Source organism: Pagrus major, chromosome 9 (genome assembly GCF_040436345.1).
Source record: "Pagrus major chromosome 9, Pma_NU_1.0".
Classification (NCBI taxonomy): domain Eukaryota; kingdom Metazoa; phylum Chordata; class Actinopteri; order Spariformes; family Sparidae; genus Pagrus; species Pagrus major.
In genome coordinates this window covers 6494194-6514987 of record NC_133223.1, presented here as the reverse complement: position 1 = coordinate 6514987, position 20794 = coordinate 6494194, and the positions used below count along the sequence as shown (strand labels likewise).

General features: G+C 40.2%; 1 protein-coding gene across 1 annotated transcript in view; it reads left to right on the top strand.

Moving 5' to 3' along the window:
• Nucleotides 1-20794, top strand: part of abcb6b (ATP binding cassette subfamily B member 6 (LAN blood group) b) — a 49059-nt gene that overhangs the window by 6043 nt on the left and 22222 nt on the right. Inside the window, exons 5-14 of the mRNA XM_073473950.1 lie at nt 2121-2236; nt 2373-2494; nt 3630-3739; nt 3984-4049; nt 4213-4338; nt 5065-5141; nt 5538-5601; nt 8707-8792; nt 9757-9814; nt 10667-10771. Of these exons, the coding sequence (XP_073330051.1) occupies nt 2121-2236; nt 2373-2494; nt 3630-3739; nt 3984-4049; nt 4213-4338; nt 5065-5141; nt 5538-5601; nt 8707-8792; nt 9757-9814; nt 10667-10771 (930 nt within the window). The remainder of the gene's footprint in view (nt 1-2120; nt 2237-2372; nt 2495-3629; nt 3740-3983; nt 4050-4212; nt 4339-5064; nt 5142-5537; nt 5602-8706; nt 8793-9756; nt 9815-10666; nt 10772-20794) is intronic.

The window sequence follows — 20794 nt, the reverse complement described above, 5'->3', positions numbered from 1 at the left end:
AATGTGTAATTTTTGTAATAGTTTGCTGATCTCACATGGCGACCACACATACATGTTACAGAAAACAACACCAACACACAGTGCAGACTGGTTGAGTAACTTTTGAGTAATGACATCAAAACCAAAATGTGTTACAAGTGCCCCTGATCTCCTCTAGTCATGGGTCAGAGCGTTAACAGATATCTCAGCTGGGGTTATTCCATCACAAGATGGTCTCTAGTTAAGAATAATTCCGGTTTATAGCAACTTGGATTTCGTTTTTGAGTTTTCTATCTGTAAAATAACACTGTATTCACCAAAGTAATTTCTTAAATCTGAGAATGATGGAAACTTCATGAACAGAGCAAGAAACTTGATTCTGTATATGACCAGACAGATTGTAAACAAGCCAAGCGAGATTTTCTTAATGGTACTTTATCACATCCAGCTACATCGAGTTACTGCAATATTTGCAGAAACAAATCCACAATATTGGTAACAGCTAGTCAGCTATAATGCCTTTAGCCTGTTGATAATGAAAACAGACATGTAATATTATATATCCATCAATATACTTACATTGAGCAGAAGAAAAACTTGGAGTGAGGTCAGGGCCCTATAGTAGCTCGTAGATCAAATACACACTCAACTAGCCCGACTACTAAAACAAAGAAGAGAGAAACCTGGATTACAACACACACACACGCACACACACACACACACACGCGCGCGCGCACGCACGCACGCACACACACACACACACAGAGAGAGAGTGACTTTGAATTTGACCCGTATGATCATCTGCTCATGTTTATTGCCCCATTGAACTTTTTAGCAATGCTGTGATGTTCTGAGATCAAAGCAATATTACCATAACCCAAAACAACCACCAAATGTACAAAAATAAAATCCAAGTTAGAAGGAATCTTCTTTTTTTCAGTCTCCTCTGACATCTTCCTGCTTGATCTTGATCGTCCACATACCTGAACCAGTGGCTAGGGGCAGTTCCTGTGTGGACAACACCTGGGTCAAAATCAGAGCAAGGGAAGTGGAAGCCTTCACAGAACATATAAATGCTGTGGACAATAACATCAAGTTCACACAGGAAGATGTCAGAGGAGACAGTCTGCCCTTCTTGGACTGTGCAGAACACACTGAAGAAGACAGAAGCCTCAACATTGAGGTGTACAGAAAACCTACACACACCGATCAGTACTTACTGTTTGACTCTCATCGTGCACTGGAGCACCAGCTGGGGTCATCAGAACCCTAAACCATCGGGCTGAGACTAGGCCCACAAAGACAGAGGGGAAGGAGAAGGAACAGAAGCACATCAGAGGAGCACTTTAAAACTGTGGCTACCCAAACTGGACCTTTGTCAAGACCTCTAAAAGATCCAGAGCAGACAGAGAGGAGGAGACGAGAGAATGTAACAACATCGTCATTCCCTATGTCGCAGGAAACTCAGGAGGATCTTTAATAAACATCATGTCCCAGTTCACTTTAAACCTACCAACACACTGAGGCAGAAACTTGTCCAACCTAAGGACAAACACCCAGACATAAACAGAGTAATGTAGTTTATGCTGTTCAATGCAGCCAGGAATGCACAGATTTGTTCATTGGGGAGACAAAACAACCTCTCCATAAACAAATGGCACAACACAGGAGGGCCAACTCCTCAGGTCAAGACTCTGCTGTCCACCTACATCTGAAGGAGCGAAATTATTCCAGAGAAGACAGATGGTTTGAAAGAGGAGTAAAAGAATCCATCTATGTCAAACTGGAACAACCGTCTTTGGACAGAGGAGGTGGCCTAAGACATTACTTATCACCCACCTACAATGCTGTACTGAGTTTCCTCCCCAGACAGCTTAACAACCATTCACACCTGGGCTCAGCTAGCCCTAGCATATCTTGTGATATCCTTTTGATTCCATGATTTGCTTGAGGCTCGTAAAAGTAACAGTAATTTCTTTAAATTGAGTTATCATTATATTATTGCGCAGTCATCTGGCACAGAAAAACTAAATAAAAATGTAGCTGGCAATGGACATGGTCTCTGTGTTTAATGGCTGCAGGCTGTATGTATCGTCACATAGTTGAGGGTCTCTCTCTGTCCCTCTCCCTCCACCCCTCAGGTGTGTTTGTTTTCCCACCTGCATGGTTTGTCTCTGCGCTGGCACCTGGACAGACGCACCGGAGACGTGCTGAGGAGCATCGACAGAGGCACTTCCTCCATCAACAACCTGCTGAGGTAGGAGGCAGACGGGTGGCGACTTTCAACCTCACATGACCTCGGTTCACTTACCAAAACATTACAAGTCTTCTTTGGTTTAGTGAAGTCATGATAGACACCATGAGCAATAACTTGAGACTGTTTTTGTCTTCAGCTACATCCTGTTCAGTATCCTTCCCACCATCTGTGACATCATCATTGCCATCATCTACTTTGTGTCCTACTTCAGTGTCTGGTTTGGACTCATTGTTTTCACCTGCATGGTCCTCTACCTCAGTGAGTCAAATTTAATTTTAAATTGAGATCATTATTACCAGATTAATCGTTTGATTTCAATGGTATAAGTTCAATTGTGTTCTGGAGATGACAGAAGATAAACAGCTGTATTTATGTAATGCTTTTATCCAATACATTTTTGAATATTTAAAAATTATTAATTAAATCTCACATTCCTAAACCCTGACCCAACAATACTGTGTGACGTGACAGAGGCAGGTGCATGCCAGTGTATGTATTTATTATTGTAGTCTGATCTGCTGTTTGACTAGCAATTTGCAAATGGCACTCCTTCTCTGCGTCTCGAACACAAACTGAGACCAAGACCAGACCAGTACAAGTCCCACAATACATGACACACTTATGCTAAAATGTGGAACATCCAAACCTTCTTCTAATTCATCTGATATCCACATTCCCTAGTGTCACAGAGATTCCTTTACCTCATTGAGATATTTCAATATCTCAATGAAGTCATCAAAAGGCATTGTAGAGTTTAGTTCTATGTGTGGGAAATGTACTTTGTGTGTTTTATGAGCAAACAAATACCAATGAACACTTAAGAAATACTTAAGTAAAGTACACTCCTGAGTAAATTGTACTTACTACAGTTCATCCCTGGTAAATCTAAATTTTAAGAATTTCATTTTAACTTCTCATTTTAATATATTTAATTACTTTGATTACTAATAATTGGTATCAGGGTATTGTCCCTGCACAAACAATATCGGTCAACCCTTAATGTTGATGTGTCTCTGTGTCTTGTTTCTGCACTATGTACTTCAGTGAGAGGGTAGGATCGCAGCGTTACATACACATTGACTTCAACATATACATTTTCAACACATAACATTGTTATGATGCAATGAGTTTTGTTTGTAGTTGGCACCTACATTACGTCTGACAAACTGTTACACACCTGGTGTGGTGTTGCACTGAGGAACTGTGGGGGGCACCAAATCACACAATATTTTTATTATACACAATGTTGCTTTAAGTACAGAATGTACAAAAAAAAGATATTCAATACAGTGACATGCCAGCAGTCACTGGTCTTGACCAGTGTCGAAATGAAATTCAGAATCCAAACGCAGCTCCAAACTGATATTAACCAGACTGTACCTTATATCTGCAGCCTGTACCATCCTGATCACAGAGTGGAGGACTAAATACAGGAGAGAGATGAACAATCAAGACAACAAGGCCAAGTCCAGAGCCGTGGACTCACTGCTCAACTTTGAGACGGTAGATAACACCACACATCTCCTGTATGTTTTACGGCTGTTTTACATTACATCCAGCGGTGTCCATGTGTGGTCTCCTGTACTAGGGAATGCCACATTTGCACATTTGTTTCCGAAAATTTCAGATTGTTTGAAGATAGTGGGAAATGTTTATCGATATTTCAGTAGCAGGTCATGATGGAATGTTTAGAAGCTTTTTCAAGATGGTTCAGTATTCTCTCTCTGGACTTGATGTGTTTTCACAGGTCAAATATTACAGTGCTGAGGATTATGAAGTCCGCTGCTTTGAGGAAGCTATTCTGAAATATCAAGTAAGATTGTGTTGGTGTTGAGCTGCTGCTTGTCACATGGCAGACATAAAGTACCCTGCTCAACCAAACATGCTGCACCTGAAAAATATAAATCAATCTTCAAATCTTAGGTCAATTGGATATATTTTGGTTTTTGTGTGTGTGTGTGTGTGTGTGTGTGTAGCACTGTGAGTGGAAGAGCTCAGCATCCCTGGCTCTGCTCAATCAGACCCAGAACATCATCATCGGATCAGGACTGCTGGCTGGATCTCTGCTCTGTGCCTACCTGGTCTCTGAGGGACAATTCCAGGTATCAGTGTAAAGACATGTCAAAAAGTCTCCTCCATATAGGAAAAATAGTGTGATCATGTGTGTTTCCCCAAAGTATAAGAATCTTTATCAGTATTAGGATCTTAATCTCATTGAATAAATCAAGATCATATGTCAGATTACATGCAGGCAGGCGACAAAACCAGGGTGATGGTAACACCTTGTAAAGTGAACTGACCTAGATTTCATTGGGACGTGACCTTAGTGACTCAGACGGGACCACAATGACTCAGACATGACCTCGGTCACTCTGACTTGACTGTGATGACTGTGATTGGCTTAGGCACAACCTCGGCCACTTCAACAAGACCTCTGTGACTCTGTCGTTTGCTCCACCACAATGACTTGGACTTGAGAGTGATCTGGATGTGCAACTTGAACATAATCTCTGGCAATAAAGCAAGAACGTCGTATCAATGACGAGACATGGCCTCAGTAACTCAGACCCTCAGATCAGGCTTAAGTGACTCAGACATGGTTTCATGTAAATGTAAATATCTGATTCTGAATAATAACCTCTTTCTTTTTGAGTTGTTCCAGATGAACTCGTTATAACAAACTTTCAAGGCTATTTAATGACTTATATCTTATATTGTGGATAATGGATAATGTGTCCATTTTGTGTTTTCAGCTTGTTGTTACTGTAGGATCAGTATGTTGTCTGGATGTTGCGTCAGTAGTATCTATGTGTTTCTTTTTCCCTCAGGTTGGAGACTACGTTCTGTTTGGAACCTACATCATCCAGCTGTACACTCCTCTCAACTGGTTTGGTACCTACTACAGGTGAGACTGGTGTACAGTGCAGCAGGCCACTGATCCCTGTTATCAGATGAAAACAAAAATCCATGACCACTCGGTGTCTGTCTGTCTGTCTATCACAATATTTGATGACACATGACGCTTTTAAAAACTGATTCTAGTAATTCTTTTTTTTTTCTTTCTTTTTTTTTTTTCATCTACTTGTTTACAACAATACTACACCTTACCTACCTATCAACACAGGAAGAAAGACCTTGGAACAGTTTGTCTCTGTATTGATGTGACTGTTATTACTAACTACTGCTCCTATTACCACTTCCTCGATAGTCGAGCCAGTTCCACTACTTCTTCTTCTAGTTCTACTAACGCTGCCACTGTTACTGCATCTACTAATACTGACTGTGTAACATGTCTCTGCAGGCTGATTCAGGGTGCATTTGTTGATATGGAGAACATGCTGGCACTGTTGACAGAGCAGAAAGAGGTGAGTCACAATTACCAAGAGTTGTTTTTTTTCATAGTTAAATTCATACTAGACCATGTATATTCAAAACACATTTTCGCTGTAACTTAAGAAGTCATACACTAATTATGACAAAACCTCACATAAGTGTCTTAACAAGATAAAGTGATGACGTGTTGACATTTGATATCAGGAAGGTTGAAGGTCATCTTCACTGTGACATCATAATGTTCTGCAGAAACATGTGAACACATACAAGGAATTTTACTGTTTTTTGTTTCTCTCAATGAACTTAGACACTAACAGACATACATTATTAATCCACCACAGGCTCACTGGTTTTGCTGATATTGATCAGTTGATTGTCGCTGCACCATGTGATGAAGCTCCTGATCAGTCCTCTGCACTCCTCTGTAGAAATAGTCTCTGAGTAAAGACACACTTACATGAGTCTGAAAAGACATACGTAGATGTAAACTGCAGCTTGACTGTTGCAGGGAGCATACAACTGGAAGGCAGTAATAATTTAGTTTTTCCCGATAGAAACATTTTCTTTTTAGTTGCCCTGCTCACATCAGGACAGAAGTCAGGACCTGGGCTCATTTTGAATCCAGCTCTTCTGGATGAAAATACGCATACTGATAAATACTGACTGATATTGTAACATCTTCCCAGCATCTCTTTTTATTCAGGGTGGTAGAAAATGATCCCTCTTTGACTGAATTCATATTCTTAATTATATATATTTTTTATTTTTCCACTGCTCTATGTGTTTTACTATAGATTATTGTTGTTAATGTTCATCTGTGCTCTCCTGTGAGATATGTGTTTAATGTCCAAAAGCCAAAATGTCTTTTTGACAATAATGTGTTAAAAATGAGTTAGTTCTAGAATGTTAAACATTATTGTCATGTTTTTTAAAATCAGCATAAAACGTAATCAGAAACAATACAACCAAAAGCACACTCTAAGCAGAAAGTAAGGCATAAAAATAGAATTAATAAGAGAGTAGCATCAACAGACATGAAATATATAGAGAGGTGTGTGTATAATAAAATAAATAAATTGTTATAATAATAAAAGTGAAATATATTGATTCCAGATAAGCAGATAATTGAAACTAACGTTAATTTCTGATCAGCGTCACTCCTGCTTGGAGACAGAGAGGCTCACACAGTCAGAGGTCAGCGGATTAGGAGGTCAACAAGTGTTTGTGTGTGACTTTGTGTGCTTGTGTGTATTTGTGCGCATGCACATACTAAAACACAGAGTCTGCGTGTACGTCTGTGTGTGTACGTCTGTCTTTTTGTGTGTGTTTCGGTGGGAAAAGGCGTCCTCCGGCTGCCTCACTAAAGACTCCTACATTCACAGGCCCTTGATATGGTAAACAGCCACATGAATGTAGACAAAAGCATTAGAGCACCTTAAAAACACAGCGGCCCTTTTCTTTGGCTTGGGAAGCTGCAGGCGAGGGGAGTCAGGGGGAGGAGGAGGGTGAGGAGGAGGTCAGAAAGTGAGAAGGGACTGTAATGGTGCTGATGGTGATATGTCATCAAATTAAGATCAAACTTTCATGGAAGTATTTTGTAAATGTTAATGATTAAATGACGATATCAGTTAGAGCATCGAGGGATGAGAATTTAAGGAAGGGAGGAGAGGTGAGAAGGAAGGATGGAGGGGGGAAATAATGACAGAATGATGGGATTCTTCTCTTTTTAACCTCTCTTCTCTTCTTCCTTTCTCTCCTCTTTTAGTTTTCTCCCCCTTTTTAATTGAATAAAACAGTGATTCATGAGTCATTCTTGACCTTGGAAACAACATGGCCCTCCCACTTGCCTGTTCCAGACCTTTTGACCACGTCACCAGAACTTCAACCACAGATGGAGTCATACAAATGCAGAAGTTGAAAGTTGACATTATTCCTTTATAACCTTTCGTCCACGCTGATGTTATTGTCAGCTCAATGATTCTATGTCGGCCTTGGATTCAGTTAAACTCCATCTGCTGGTGAAGAACATGTGATACGTCTGAAAGCACCGAAGTAAATGAGTAGGTGGATCTTGAGTTGAGACTGATTTGATATTTTTCTGGTATCTCTATATTGTGGACAAGAAATTAAAAACTAATTCTCATCTAATGGCAAACCTTGATGATGTCCATCAGTGGCTGCAACACAATCATCTTGTACTGAACTTGAAAAAAAACAAAGTTTTAAAAAATCCAGGGAAGAAATGAAGAAATACAGAAGTTTTAAAGTGATTCATTTTAAGTGTTTAGGAATAATCTTCGATTCACGACTTAAAATTGATAAACACGTTAAGAAGATCTCAGAAAAAGTGAAAAAAACCTTAATTGTTTTAAATGAATCAGACACTACATACCTACTCAGGCAGCTCAGTTGTTTAGGCACTCTATGATTTTTTTTTCTCATCTTTCCTATTGCATGATAGTATGGGCTCAAGCATCACCATCCACAATCTGACACATTATATCTTTATATAATCAGGCCCTGAAAATAATGGATAAAAAGCCTGTCCGGTGGCAACATTGTCAGATACTAAAAAAAAACAAATCTTATTAGCTTTGAGAGCTTTACACATTTCTGTTCTCTCAGATTAATTCTCAAATGAATCAATAGTCCAGTCCCAGAGCCTCTTCACAAAGACAAGACAGTAACAGAGTAACCAGGAGCATGGTGAATGGTGAGTGTAAAATATCACATTGTAGATCTAAATTTGGACAATCAGCTCTCTCCATAAAAGGCTGTCAACTCTGGAACATATTACCAACTGAAATCAAACTAATTTCAGATATCAAATATTTTACAACAAAGGTAAGTGCTGGCTCAAAGGTACCCATGTTTAGCTTACTGTACCTTGATGTAGGTTATATGTTTGTTGATGTATTGTGATGTGTGTTGATGTAGTGTGGTATTATACTTGATTGTATTGTGATTTTATGAAACTGACCATTGAAAACTGTTTTATGTCTTACATGTAAAAGCCCAACTGTCCCGTTCAAATAAACCCAATTCAAAATTCAAATTCAATCTCTCCTTCTGTGTTCCCTGCCTCTCTTCTCCTGGTTTCCTCCTCCTCCTCCTCCCCCTCCTCCTCCTCCTCACAGGTGCAGGATGCTGAGGATGCACATAACTTGCAGCTCACAGCAGGTCAGGTGGAGTTTGACAGAGTCTGTTTCAGCTACGTGCCTGGGTGTGTAGCCAACAACAAATCTGTTACTGGTTTAAATCCACCTTTCTTTAATTTTGTTCTGACTTGACTCAGCTTTACATACAAACTGTCCAAAAACAGAGACTGCTGTCCCCAGGAAACACTCACAATGAGTTTGTTTCTGTTTTTCTGAAAAGGGCTCTATTGTGCTTTTCACTGGATGACACAGCAGTATGTCTCCATATGTTTGTTTTATTAACGACCACGGTGTTTTCTAACTCTGATCTAAAAGTTTTACCTGAGTAAATCGAGGCAACATTAAAACACAAAGGTGGTAAATCAGTGAATGAATAATTTTATGAAGATCAGATGCCTTGTGAAGGACAGTGGATAATCAGTGTTGTTGTGCCAAATGCTGAGTCATTTTGTAAGGCAATGACAAATGACATGCTGAGGGCTTTAGGTTGGAGGACAGGCTGTTGTAAATTAATATGAGAGTATGTAAAACTTACCAAGAAGCCAATACTCAAAATATGTATGAACAATATGAATAGAAGTGTGATCCCAGCATGTTCAGTCACACGGATGTGTGCAATGTATATTGATTTGAAATTTGAATTAGTACTGAGGCTTTTATTTTGAAAGACAAGCTTCATCTGTATTCTGAAGGTGCACAGCTGGTTACCATATTGACTTTTAAAGACTGAACGTCTTGGTTGGCCTCCTGTGTGCATTGGCATTTATGTTATATTGACAGCATTGTGAGAATAAACACATTAATTAGCCAGTGAGCCTCAGTGAAGTGAACTACATTGTCCAACCGCTGATGGACTCAAACAGGCAAACGTTCAGGGTACCTGCCAGAATTAAAGAAGCCCTGACATGAACAGGGATTAAGTTAATTACTAAATTATTAAATTAATTGTGATCCTTATTGTTACCGTGTGTGTGTGTGTGTGTGTGTGTGTGTGTGTGTGTGTGTGTGTGTGTGTGTGTGTGCGCGCAGCACTGAGGTCCTCAGGGATGTGACCTTTACAGTGGAGGCGGGACAGACAGTGGCTTTGGTACGTAACCTGCTGTTTACTACATTTATCCCTCTACTGTCTCATTTAATAGGTCACCAATGACACGTACTGTCACTTGGTGGTTGTAGAAGTGTCATTCTGAACCTGCAGTGTAACTGTAACTTAAAGGTGTTATTGATCAGCCACTAAATGTGACATTCCGTCTCCCCATTGCTAATGTTAGCTAGCAAATTTTAGCTAATATTGCTCTAGCTAACGTTAGGGCAAGAGTACTCAGCCATTCGATTTTTTTCCTCAGACCGGCAACTATAAGACTGTTGCTCACTGACCAAATACCACGTGATACCTATGTTGTCGTAGAAGCTTGAAACAACTGTCACAATTCTTAGACAGACATAAACAATCATTCTGGACCCAACAAACATTGTAAAATTGTAAATCCACAATCATAATAATGTTTTAAGGAAAAGAGATACTTCGTTTTTTGTTTTTTTTTTTAATTTAAATAATTTCTCTACAAAAAAATGTTATCAATCTGATCTTTAAGGTAGTACATTAATCCAGTGGAGTAAAAAGTATAATATTTCCCTCTGAACTATAGTGGAGTAGAAGTATAAAGTAGCAGAAAATGCTGTATATTCAAGTAGGTGCAAATACCTCAAAATAGGGTTTAAGTACAGCTGCTGAGGAGATGAGCTTAGTTACTATCCACCACTGGTGTCCATCCAGCTAGAGTTAGTTTGGTTTCATTTGCTCAAAGGCAATAATGTTGTTTTTTGTTATTTGTATGACACAACCATTTTAATAGCACTATGACAGACTGCCATGTGTCATAAACACTAAAGGAATTTTTTAAAATGTGTGCATGTGTGTGTGCGTGTGTGTGTGTAGGTCGGTCCGTCTGGGTCAGGGAAAAGCTCCATCCTGCGTCTGCTGTTCAGATTCTACGACCCTCAGAGGGGCAGCATCCGCATCGACGGTCAGGACATTTCCAAGGTAACACACACACATATACACATGAAATCACACACAAACACACACATTTAGTTTTGTTTATCCCAGGACCATAATGTTTCTTGTTTTTGCTGATCAACTCTTTAATTACTGCCAAAGTTTTCAATTTATAGTATAGTTATAGTTACAACTTGCAAATGCAGTACTTACAGTGATGGTGGCTGATGATAGGAAGAGCTGAAAATAGTTCTCAGCTACTTCATTACATAATGTGACAAGAAGGACAATGTACTGTGTTGTGAATTATCAACGGATTCATTGTTAGCCACATTCCTCATCATGTTGACTGTGGCAACAGGACAAGTAAAACAGTTCAAAAGTCTACTTCTAGTGACACGTGCCATCGGCAAATAAATTACATTTCTATACAAATGCAAACAGTCGTTTGCTGGGGACCCGAGAAAGTGCATTGTTCAGGTGTGAAGTTTGGATAAGAAATATTAACAAGATCACAAAGAGAGAATCTCCAATACGGCGGCCGTGTGGACACTAGGCTTACCGCGGTTGTTGGTGTTCCCAGTGTAACACAGTGGTCGGGCATACACCAAATACATTCCTTGTCAGCCTGCACCGGTATCTAGCTTAGTTTGCCTGATGTACAAAGTAAATCGGCTCACTATATAATATTCGTCATACTTATTATTATAGATTCTTCCGTAGTTTTTTGCCGTGGAACTAGTCCTGCAGCATTTTGCCAACATACGCAAAACATTTATCAAAATGTGCATAGAAATGAACGGGAGATCACTGTGAAATGAGCTCAAACCCACCCTGCTTTGGGGCCTTGTTGCCTCACCATACCTCAACATAGAAAAGTGACTCAAAGTTTCGTTGGGTCACAAGACTTGGGACTGCTTTACTGCTGTAAAGGCACATTTTGATAGCTTGAATCATTTTTGAGCCATCACAGTTAACGCTTGGGGAAATTTTTGGTCCGTTTCAGATTCTATAATGGGTGTTTATTGCATGAGCTAGAGTAGGTGACATCATCGCTGGAGTGGAGAGGAGCAGGAAAGATTCCTGAACCTTCCTCTGAGTGCTGTCTAAAATCCCACAATTTTACACTCCACACATAATTTAAACATCAAAGATGTAGGAAATCTTGTGCTCTACATCATGTGTCATCTGATGCTGTTACCTCGACATTTTATATTGTCTGTTTCCTTTATAGCAGAGTATGAGTAAGACACAGACTGTGAATCTTTTCAATCATTTCCTTGTCCCGCACTAACGCAAACATACAATTTCCAGTAATTATCTTATATATGCATATTACTCCAGTTGTGAAACAAATCCATGTCATAACCAAGTGAAGTTTTAGGTCAAGTACTAAAATACAGATTCTCCAGTTCATGGGAAGAGTTTCTATGACATGTGTATGTGTGACAGCAACCCTTTTGAATTTGAGGTCCAGTATTTTTCTTATCAGGCATTAGAGGAGAGTATGGCCTAGACCTGCTCCAACTGAAAAGTAATGATTCTGAGCTCCAAGTCTGGACAGAATCAGAGAGCTAATAGCACCACTAGATGCATGGCTAACTGTACAAACTGTACAAACATGAGACTGACATCGATCTTCTCATCTGACTCTGTCCAGAAAGCAATAAGCATATTCGCCAAAAAGTCGAACTGCTGCAGTGTCACAATCCTTTTTATCATTGGTTGTGATGAGTTCTGTGTGATCTCACTCATCTTTCTTTATTTCTCTTTTTTTCTATATTGCACTCTTCATTACTGTTTCCTCCCTTTGCCTCATGCACCTTGACTTCCACTCTCCCTCTCTCTCCACTTTCTCTCTCTCTCTCTCACACACACACACACACACACACACACACACACACACACACACAGACACACACACACAAACACACAGCTGGGCTGAGTGAGTGAGCTCCAGTCACACTGTGAATAAATCATAGTAAAAGGTTCCTGAATAATGCAGCAACGAGTCCAGACGCCAGATGTGTGTGTGTGTGTGTGTGTGTGTGTGCGCGAAGATGAAGCCCTATTTATTGCAGTTGTAGTCACAGTAACTCTGTTTATGATTCGCCAAATCAAACAGCACAGGCTCTTTACGACACACTCTTACACCTGTTTTAATACGATGACATGTTTGTTCAGATGAACAGGCTGGTGTTGATTATGAGGACGCTCATTTATAATTACACAGCAGGAGGATCGTTTAATCAACACACGTACACGCACATGGTCGTCTCTTTAATCAGAGTCAGACTGTTCATCAATCTGGGTTTTTTTAGCCTCTGGAGGAAGAGGAGCAGGACGTAGTAAAACTCCTCAGCTTCCTTTGCCGAAGGATCCATTTATTGTTGTGTTAAACAGCATCGGGCTGACCCTTTTCTGGAAAATTAACCCTTTCATGCATGAATTATAAAACCACAAAGTAATTTTCTCAATGTTTGTTTTTACTCTTAAAGTTCGAGTTAGTAAGTTATTCCAGAAAACATTTTTTGTTATATTTGTAGCAAATCTCTTGACATCCTGACAGCAATCGATAAATCAAGCCTGTTGTTCAGTAGCTAACTGATTAGCACAATGCACACACCCCCTGAGCCAAAGACCAGAGCTGGGGTGGCAGAAACAGCCTCCTTAAGCGGCTATTGTTAGCAGACAGCACACACCTACAGCAGTAAGGAGTAACTGTTGCACCAGGTAGCCTTTTTGGACTGAGGTCATTCATGTTGGCTGTTTTGCTTAAGATTTTGCATTTAATACCGTTGTTTATGTTTTTATTAAACAAAAAAGCTAAGAGAGCTTGTTAAACGAGGCAAACTAGCCACTAACACATCTTCCAGCTGGCTAGCGAGAGCTAGGTGACAGTCATTGCAGTCAGTTCATATGTATTGGAGGAGTGACTCTGAAGGGAGGAAGCAGGATTTTTTTGGGTTGGATACTTTTCCTCTTGCTGGTTTCTTCACCAATCCCAGCTCTAGCCAAGTGAAAAACTATGCCAATAACAATAAAAAAAATATCAGTTATTTTTTAACTCTACAATAGAAATGATCCACCAGTGCCTGAATGGTATTTTTTCCTATTGCGATGTCATTTCTTGGGGTATCTTCAAATACGTCATATCGGTGAACAACAGTAAATGACAAGTGTATTCAAATTAAGCTAAGCTAAAATCTGAAGACTATTTAATATTGCTGTTCAATTACAATCAAACAGGAATTAAACGTGTAAACAAGTGTAAATGATATCATGATTTTAATGAAAACATGCTAAAAAGTCGGAATCTAAATAGGCAGAATATACCTTTTGGTTCATAACATCTACTGGAGTGGATAGATACATTTTCAAGAAAAAAAAAGTTATTTAAATCTGACTGAAGTATTTCTAGCAACTAGCTATTTACCAGGATTGTAAGTATATTGCTCAGCAGGAGTTTAATGGTATATTTTAAAACATGGCAATTACTTTTTGTCACCCACAAACATACTGATCTACTGAAATAATCCTTATATTGTTTTGGAGAACAACAACGAGGAACTGACATATTGAAATAAAATTTTAACTGGGTGCTAATAAATTTGGATCAGATGGTGCTCATAAAGTCACACCTTTGTTGAGTGAGAGTGAGGTGATCAATGAGAATTTCTTGCTTTGGATTTGATGCCAGCAGATTTGACATGTTTCACATGTTGCCTGTTGTCACTCCATTAAAATCCAGCTTTTCATGTACTCTATAAATACCTTTTTTAATGTGCATCTATCCGACACTCCATACCAGCGTTATTATGGGTCCAACCACAGTTCTCACAAGACTCGCCCTACTCCGCCTGTGATTTGTTGGCTTCAGTGGTTGTGTTCTTTGTGTTTGCCTCAAGCTTACACAATGACGGCTGGTTTGGTTAGGTTCAGGCAAAACTACTTGGTAATTACGTTGAGGAAAAGATTGTGGTTTGTGTTAAAGGTGTTATTTGTAAGAAACGGACAGAATTTGAAGGTAGATCCAAAACTACAGTGGGCAGTGTAACCGCTAACTGCTGCTCACTATACTCTTTGGCTGTACTGACTAGCTGCCGTTAGAAAGTTGCACAGTTAGCCGAGGAGCTAAGTGGCCCTATTAGCTGACTGGAGTCTACCTGGACCAAAATGAATACTTTCACATCTTTGAGGATTTATTTCAACCAAACAAGAGGTGACTGTGAAAAGACTAACTTAAGACTTTTTTAGGGAGTTAATTTTGTGTGAGATTGTATGAAGTGTGTTTAATGATTAGCTCATCTTTTTTAGGTGTAAAAATATTTCCTCCTCTTGTTTTGTGAGTTTGTTTTGTAGACTTATTAGACTACGTTTCTTACTCAACGCTGGCAAACATCTTCCAGCTGGTTACCATGCTGACTTAAGTAGACATTTCTGCAACACTACACATAGACGTCCTTCACAAATAATCACAAAAAAAAAATGTTTTTGAACGTTTTAAGATGACCAGAATTCTGGCCACATCTTAGATATTTTTCCCTCATACTAATAACTTATGTGATATAAGTTACATCCCTTCATCACCTCATCTTACATGCATACATCATGCAAGTTCAGCAATTCCCGTCAGTTAACCTATGTATAGACTAAAATACATCTACAATGATGGTTGTTCTGTACTTCGCAACACTTTCTTGCTTGGGTTTGTTTTTGGCCCTCCGTCTCTCTGTTTGTCCCTGCATATGGCAGCCACATGTTGTGAAGCTCTGATGAGTCAGAGTCAGCTGGTCCTAACAGGCTGACGGCTGGTTACCAAGTGCTGGTATGAGTCATCTGTGTTTTTTATGGTATCAGTCAGGTTTCCTTCTTTTAGATTTCAAGGGATACACACAGCAGTTTGGTTCCTGTCCAGTCATGTTAGTAATCACTGCTCATAATTACCTAGTTTTTCTTGTTATTCTATGACACACCTTCCTGTTTGTAGCCTGATGGCGAGCCTTTATTAAAGCAAACAGAGAAACTTTAGAGACTATTACCATAAGCTGAATCATTGTTGGGTTAGAAGACAGACAAGTTTACTCAATAGCTAAATTGTTTATGTAATAATTTGGCATTCTGCTGTTATTCCAATCATCTGCCCCCTCAAGTGGTTGCCAGTTTGTTGTAGCTAACCTCGTTAATGATATCAAGTTACGTTAGTAATGCTACGTCGCCAACGTTGAAAACGAAAGCTACTGCAAACGTTGATAATGCTAACAGTGCTAATGCTAGCTAACATTAACACCGCTAAGGCTAGCTAACTAACATTAGAGCAGTACAGTGGGCATCGGTGCACATTTTAGACCGACAAACATAAAATTATTAACTGGCTGGCAGCAGGGCGCTCCTTTCTTTGAGTGACAAGCGGTTTGAGGCTTTTCTTGTCTTTTGTTGTTTTGTATCTGTGTTTTTTCATGTTTTTTTGCACATAATCAAAGTTTTAAGGGCAGTGTGTCAATATGTGTTCAGACATGCGACATGGAATTTGTTATGTGTTTTGCTACCTGGGCGTGCTGGAGTACCATCGGATTGGTTGTGTGCTTGGTGGGCTCACCTAAATCTGGGCTGATTTTTTGGAGCTACAACAAACTTCCGGCAAAATACCACCATTGCCATTCCTGGATCTAATCCCCGAGTGTTTGCTAAGGAAACGTCTTCGGAGGAAAAGGGGATCAAGAGGAGGAATAAGAAACAGGCTGCGGAGACGAGGAAGTAAGCTCCCATTACTAGCTTTTACTCTGTCAAACTGCACTGATCAAATTCGACTCTGACTACTGTAACACAAGTATGTTTTGTTTCACTGAAACGTCGCTGTCTGAACACATTACAGTGAGCTTACCTGGATTTACACTCAGACGCTTTGATCAATCAATGGTCTTGAATGACAGATGGGCAACCAACTACACGGTTTGTGAGACCGTCTACTCAAGGCATTATGAAATTATGACTGTGTCGTTCTGTCCTCATTATCTACCTCGCGAGTTAATGCAGCTGACTGTGATTCTTGCCTATGTCCCTGGCCCTGACAATGCACTGGCAGCTGAATGCATTACTGACAGCTACAACAATGCTGTCTCCAGAGCAGCTGATCAGGGATTTCAACAGCTGTGACATAACCACGCTGCTCCCACAGCTGGAGCAGTATGTCACAACCCCAACGTGACTGGACAGAACGCTGGACCTATGCTTTGGAAATATACCTGGCGCATATGTATCCAAACACCGCCCTCCCCTTAGGTTCTCAGATCATAAAGTAATACTACTGCTGCCAAAATACAGACAAAAGTTAAAAACAAATAAGTTCAATTCAAAAACCATCCAGGTCTGGAATAAACAATGTCATACCAACAAAGCAGGTCAGACTCTATCCTAACAAGAAGCCCTGGGTCACCAGAAAGCTGAAACACTGTCTCAGCATTAAAAAAATGGCATTTATACAGGGCGACAAAAAAAGAGTGAAGGAGTTGAAACATAAGACCAAGCTGGCCAAGTCCCGCTAAAAAATAAGATGGAGGAGAGGTTCACCAGGGGAAATGCGAGGGAGGCATGGCGGAGTCTCAACACCATGATGGGCAGAGCACAGAGACCAGCTGAGATATAGTGCCCAGACCCTGCCTCCTTCACAGAGCAACTCAACACCTTCTATGCCAGGTTCAACAGCACTGACACTACAGAGGATTGGACCCCAACCAACACCAGCTACGCCGCTGCTCCAATCAGTGTGGAGGGGCAGAAGGTCGTCTCCATCCTCTCTAAGCTACATCCAAGGAAAGCCTTTGGACCGGATGGGCTCAAGGGCCTTGTGCTGAGGGAGTGTGCGGCCCAGCTGGGCCATGTGGTAGCTCAGCTTTTCCAGCAGTTCCTGGCATCCAGCTTTGTCCCCAGGGCATGGAAGGAGGCAACCATCATCCCTGTTCCCAAAAAGCCTCATGCCAAAGCCATGACCGATTTTAGACCTGTGGCACTCACCTCCATCCTCTGCAAGTTTATGGAGCGGGTGGTCGCTGAGAAGCTTAGCACCGTGCTGGGCAAGAGTTTGGAACGCGGTACAGTTCCCCCACAAGGAGAAACGGGGAGTTGAGGACGCCAGCCTAATCCTCCTGGACACAGTGGCAAGGCACCTTGACTTTTGAATTTGAATTTCAAGATGCTAGCTGTTCGCACGACTACAAAAAGTAAGTGCATTTCAATCGGTGGTGTGAAATTGTGGAATGATATAATTTATATTATATTATAGGATATGTATGTATATTTGTTTGTAAGTATGAGTGTATGTATGTACGTAGGTGTGTATGTGTGTATGTATGTATATGTATGTGTGTTCAGCATTTATGTATATATGCATATATGGGTGTGTTATTTATTAATTGTACATATAGTATATCAAATTGTATATAGTTAGATGAGAGCGTACAAAGGTATACAGGTTCAGGAATGGAAGTAAATTGTTCATGATTAGTTGTGGAGGAGGTTTTTATTTTTTTTTTATTAAATAAGTGTATACTTCTTCCTACTCCTTTTCGGGCATTTCAATGCTTGTTAATGGAATATAGTTTGTAACATGCTTTTCATTTTATTATGCTTATTTGTCGAATTAATTTAAAGTTTTGTTTTGTTTTCACATGTCTAAAATAAATTTGCATTCATTCATTCATTAATCAAACATCTCTGAAACCAAGGAGCTGTGCTACGGGGCAGGTGGTGGAACAGGTCGATATCTTTAGGTACGTGGGCACTGGGATCGACCACCACCTGTGCTTCACACAACATGCAGACGGGGTCTACAAAAAGGCCCAACAGCGCATGTTTCTCCTGAGGAGGCTGAAAAGTTGAATCAGTCCTCATCAAACATGCAGCTAAGATCACCAGCACCATTCAAATCCAACTTTCAGAACTTTACAGTCGTGCAGTAGAAAGAAAAGCAGTTTGCAACACTGAGGACCCTTCACACCCCCATCACCACTCGTTCCAGCTACTCCCTTCATGCAGCCGTTTCAGGGTACTTCTGGCCCAAAAGACAACTTACAAGAACTCTTTCATTCCCACTGCAATATGCATTTTAAACAATGCAAAACAGACACTACTCTTTTAATGTAGCTTTGCACACATGCTTTTAGCTGTTGTGTGATTTTATGAGTCTCATGGGTGTGAATGTTTTTTCATGCTGTTTGAGCCCTAACCAAAGGTTATTTCTGTCATTATGAGATAGACAATACATTTTCTTGAATCTTGAATTCACAATCATAATGTTTTTAAGGACAAGAGATACTTTTATTCTGCACCTGTCTACAAGCTCTGTAGATGTATTATTTTTAAATGATTTATCTCCATAAAAATATTATCAATATGACCTTCAAGCTTCAGCCAGCAGCCGCTTAGCTTAGGACAAAGACTGGAATAAGGTATCCTTGCTCTGTCCAAAGAAAACAAAATCAACCTACTAGCACTCAGTACAAGGTGTTGTCCCACCACATCAGAAGGCAGAAGTGGCAGAAACCAAACATCCACACACCAAACCCAGGTGAAAAGACTGCCATAATAGATATGAGTACGAGTATAATTGTAACTTAAAACTTGCTAATTAACATGTTGTATCTTGTTTGTGTAACCTGGAAGAAAAATCGTCAGTTTCTTGGACCGGTGCAGTGAGTCCTGCTGTCTAACTTGAGGTTGCTAACCCCTAAATTCCACCGGGACTGCCGCGTTACGGCCGCAATGTGGTTGCCGGAGCTGATCGCGACCATTCTAGTCAATGCTGATGTTTCCACCAGCTGCGCCATGGCGTGTCCCAGAAGAAGCTCTCTGGTCTGCTCCGTGGAGAATATACACGACGATTCTATTTTTTACGGAGACGGACGCAGTCGCGTCAAACTGAACAGAGCAGATTGTGCCGGGCAGGAAATCACACACAGGAACAGCATAGTGCATCCGAATTCTCAAAAAATATCACCCTGTACCGTTTCAGGATCATGTTTCACTTCACTACATCGAATATTTAGGTACATTTACGTTTAAGTACGTAGCCTACTCACCCATGGTAGAAGCACTAAAATCAAGGAGAATGTGATGAAATAAGCGAAACCTCAGGAGGTCTACTGTATCAGCCATTTGCACGCTCTGCTCCTTTAACACTGTTGGTGGGATATGCAGTCGCGTGGAGAACGGAGCAAAGTAGCATTGCACACGTAACGTCATAGACACACGTCTGATGGAAACTAGGGGTCAGAGAATTTCTGTGCCCAGCCAAATGAGATATAAAGTGTTGACAGTGAGCTTTATAGGTGACCTTCAGACAGAGCCAGGCTCGCTGTTTCACCTGTTTCTAGTATGTTCAGCTAAGATATTGGGCTGCTTGCTGTGACTTCAGATTAAATGTACGTTAGATTGGTATCAATCTTTTCATCTAACTTGACCTGGACTAATTTATAGAGCAAATCTTCTTAAGTGCTTTTCAGCAGCTACTTAAAAGACTTCTTCATTTTCCTTTTAATGGTTATGTTTTGGGAACACAAAGCATACGGTTAAGGTTGTGAATGGATTGTCGTTTGATTATTAAAAAAGTCGTCAGTGACTTAAAGCACGCGCATCTATGAGCAGTTCTGTTAGGTGCTGAACATATTTGCCAAATACTGCATCATTTTACAGGCTTACTATCATGTTAGTTGTATTTCTTGTGTGTGAGGACAGCTGTCTTACACTAATATTTCCTCTGTTGTTCCTCGGTTGAAGTTTTAATGAAAACATTAAAAGCCTCTTTCTTTTGTTTTTATCCCCCTTTTTTCTCTTCCCTCTCCATCTGTCTCCTTCTTTTGAACATTTGGTGTTGGAGCTCTGTTAGCTCTCCTCTATCAGAAACAGATGTTGTGTTGTTCTTCAGTGGAATAAATACCAAAAGTAAACTGCAAAGATGAAATTAAGGGAAAGTGAGTGATTACCAGCCAAACCGAGCTGGTGCAGGAAATGGAATGTGTATTGTTGTGGCTGCGGAGGAAAACTTTCCACAGGAAAGACGCAAAGTATACT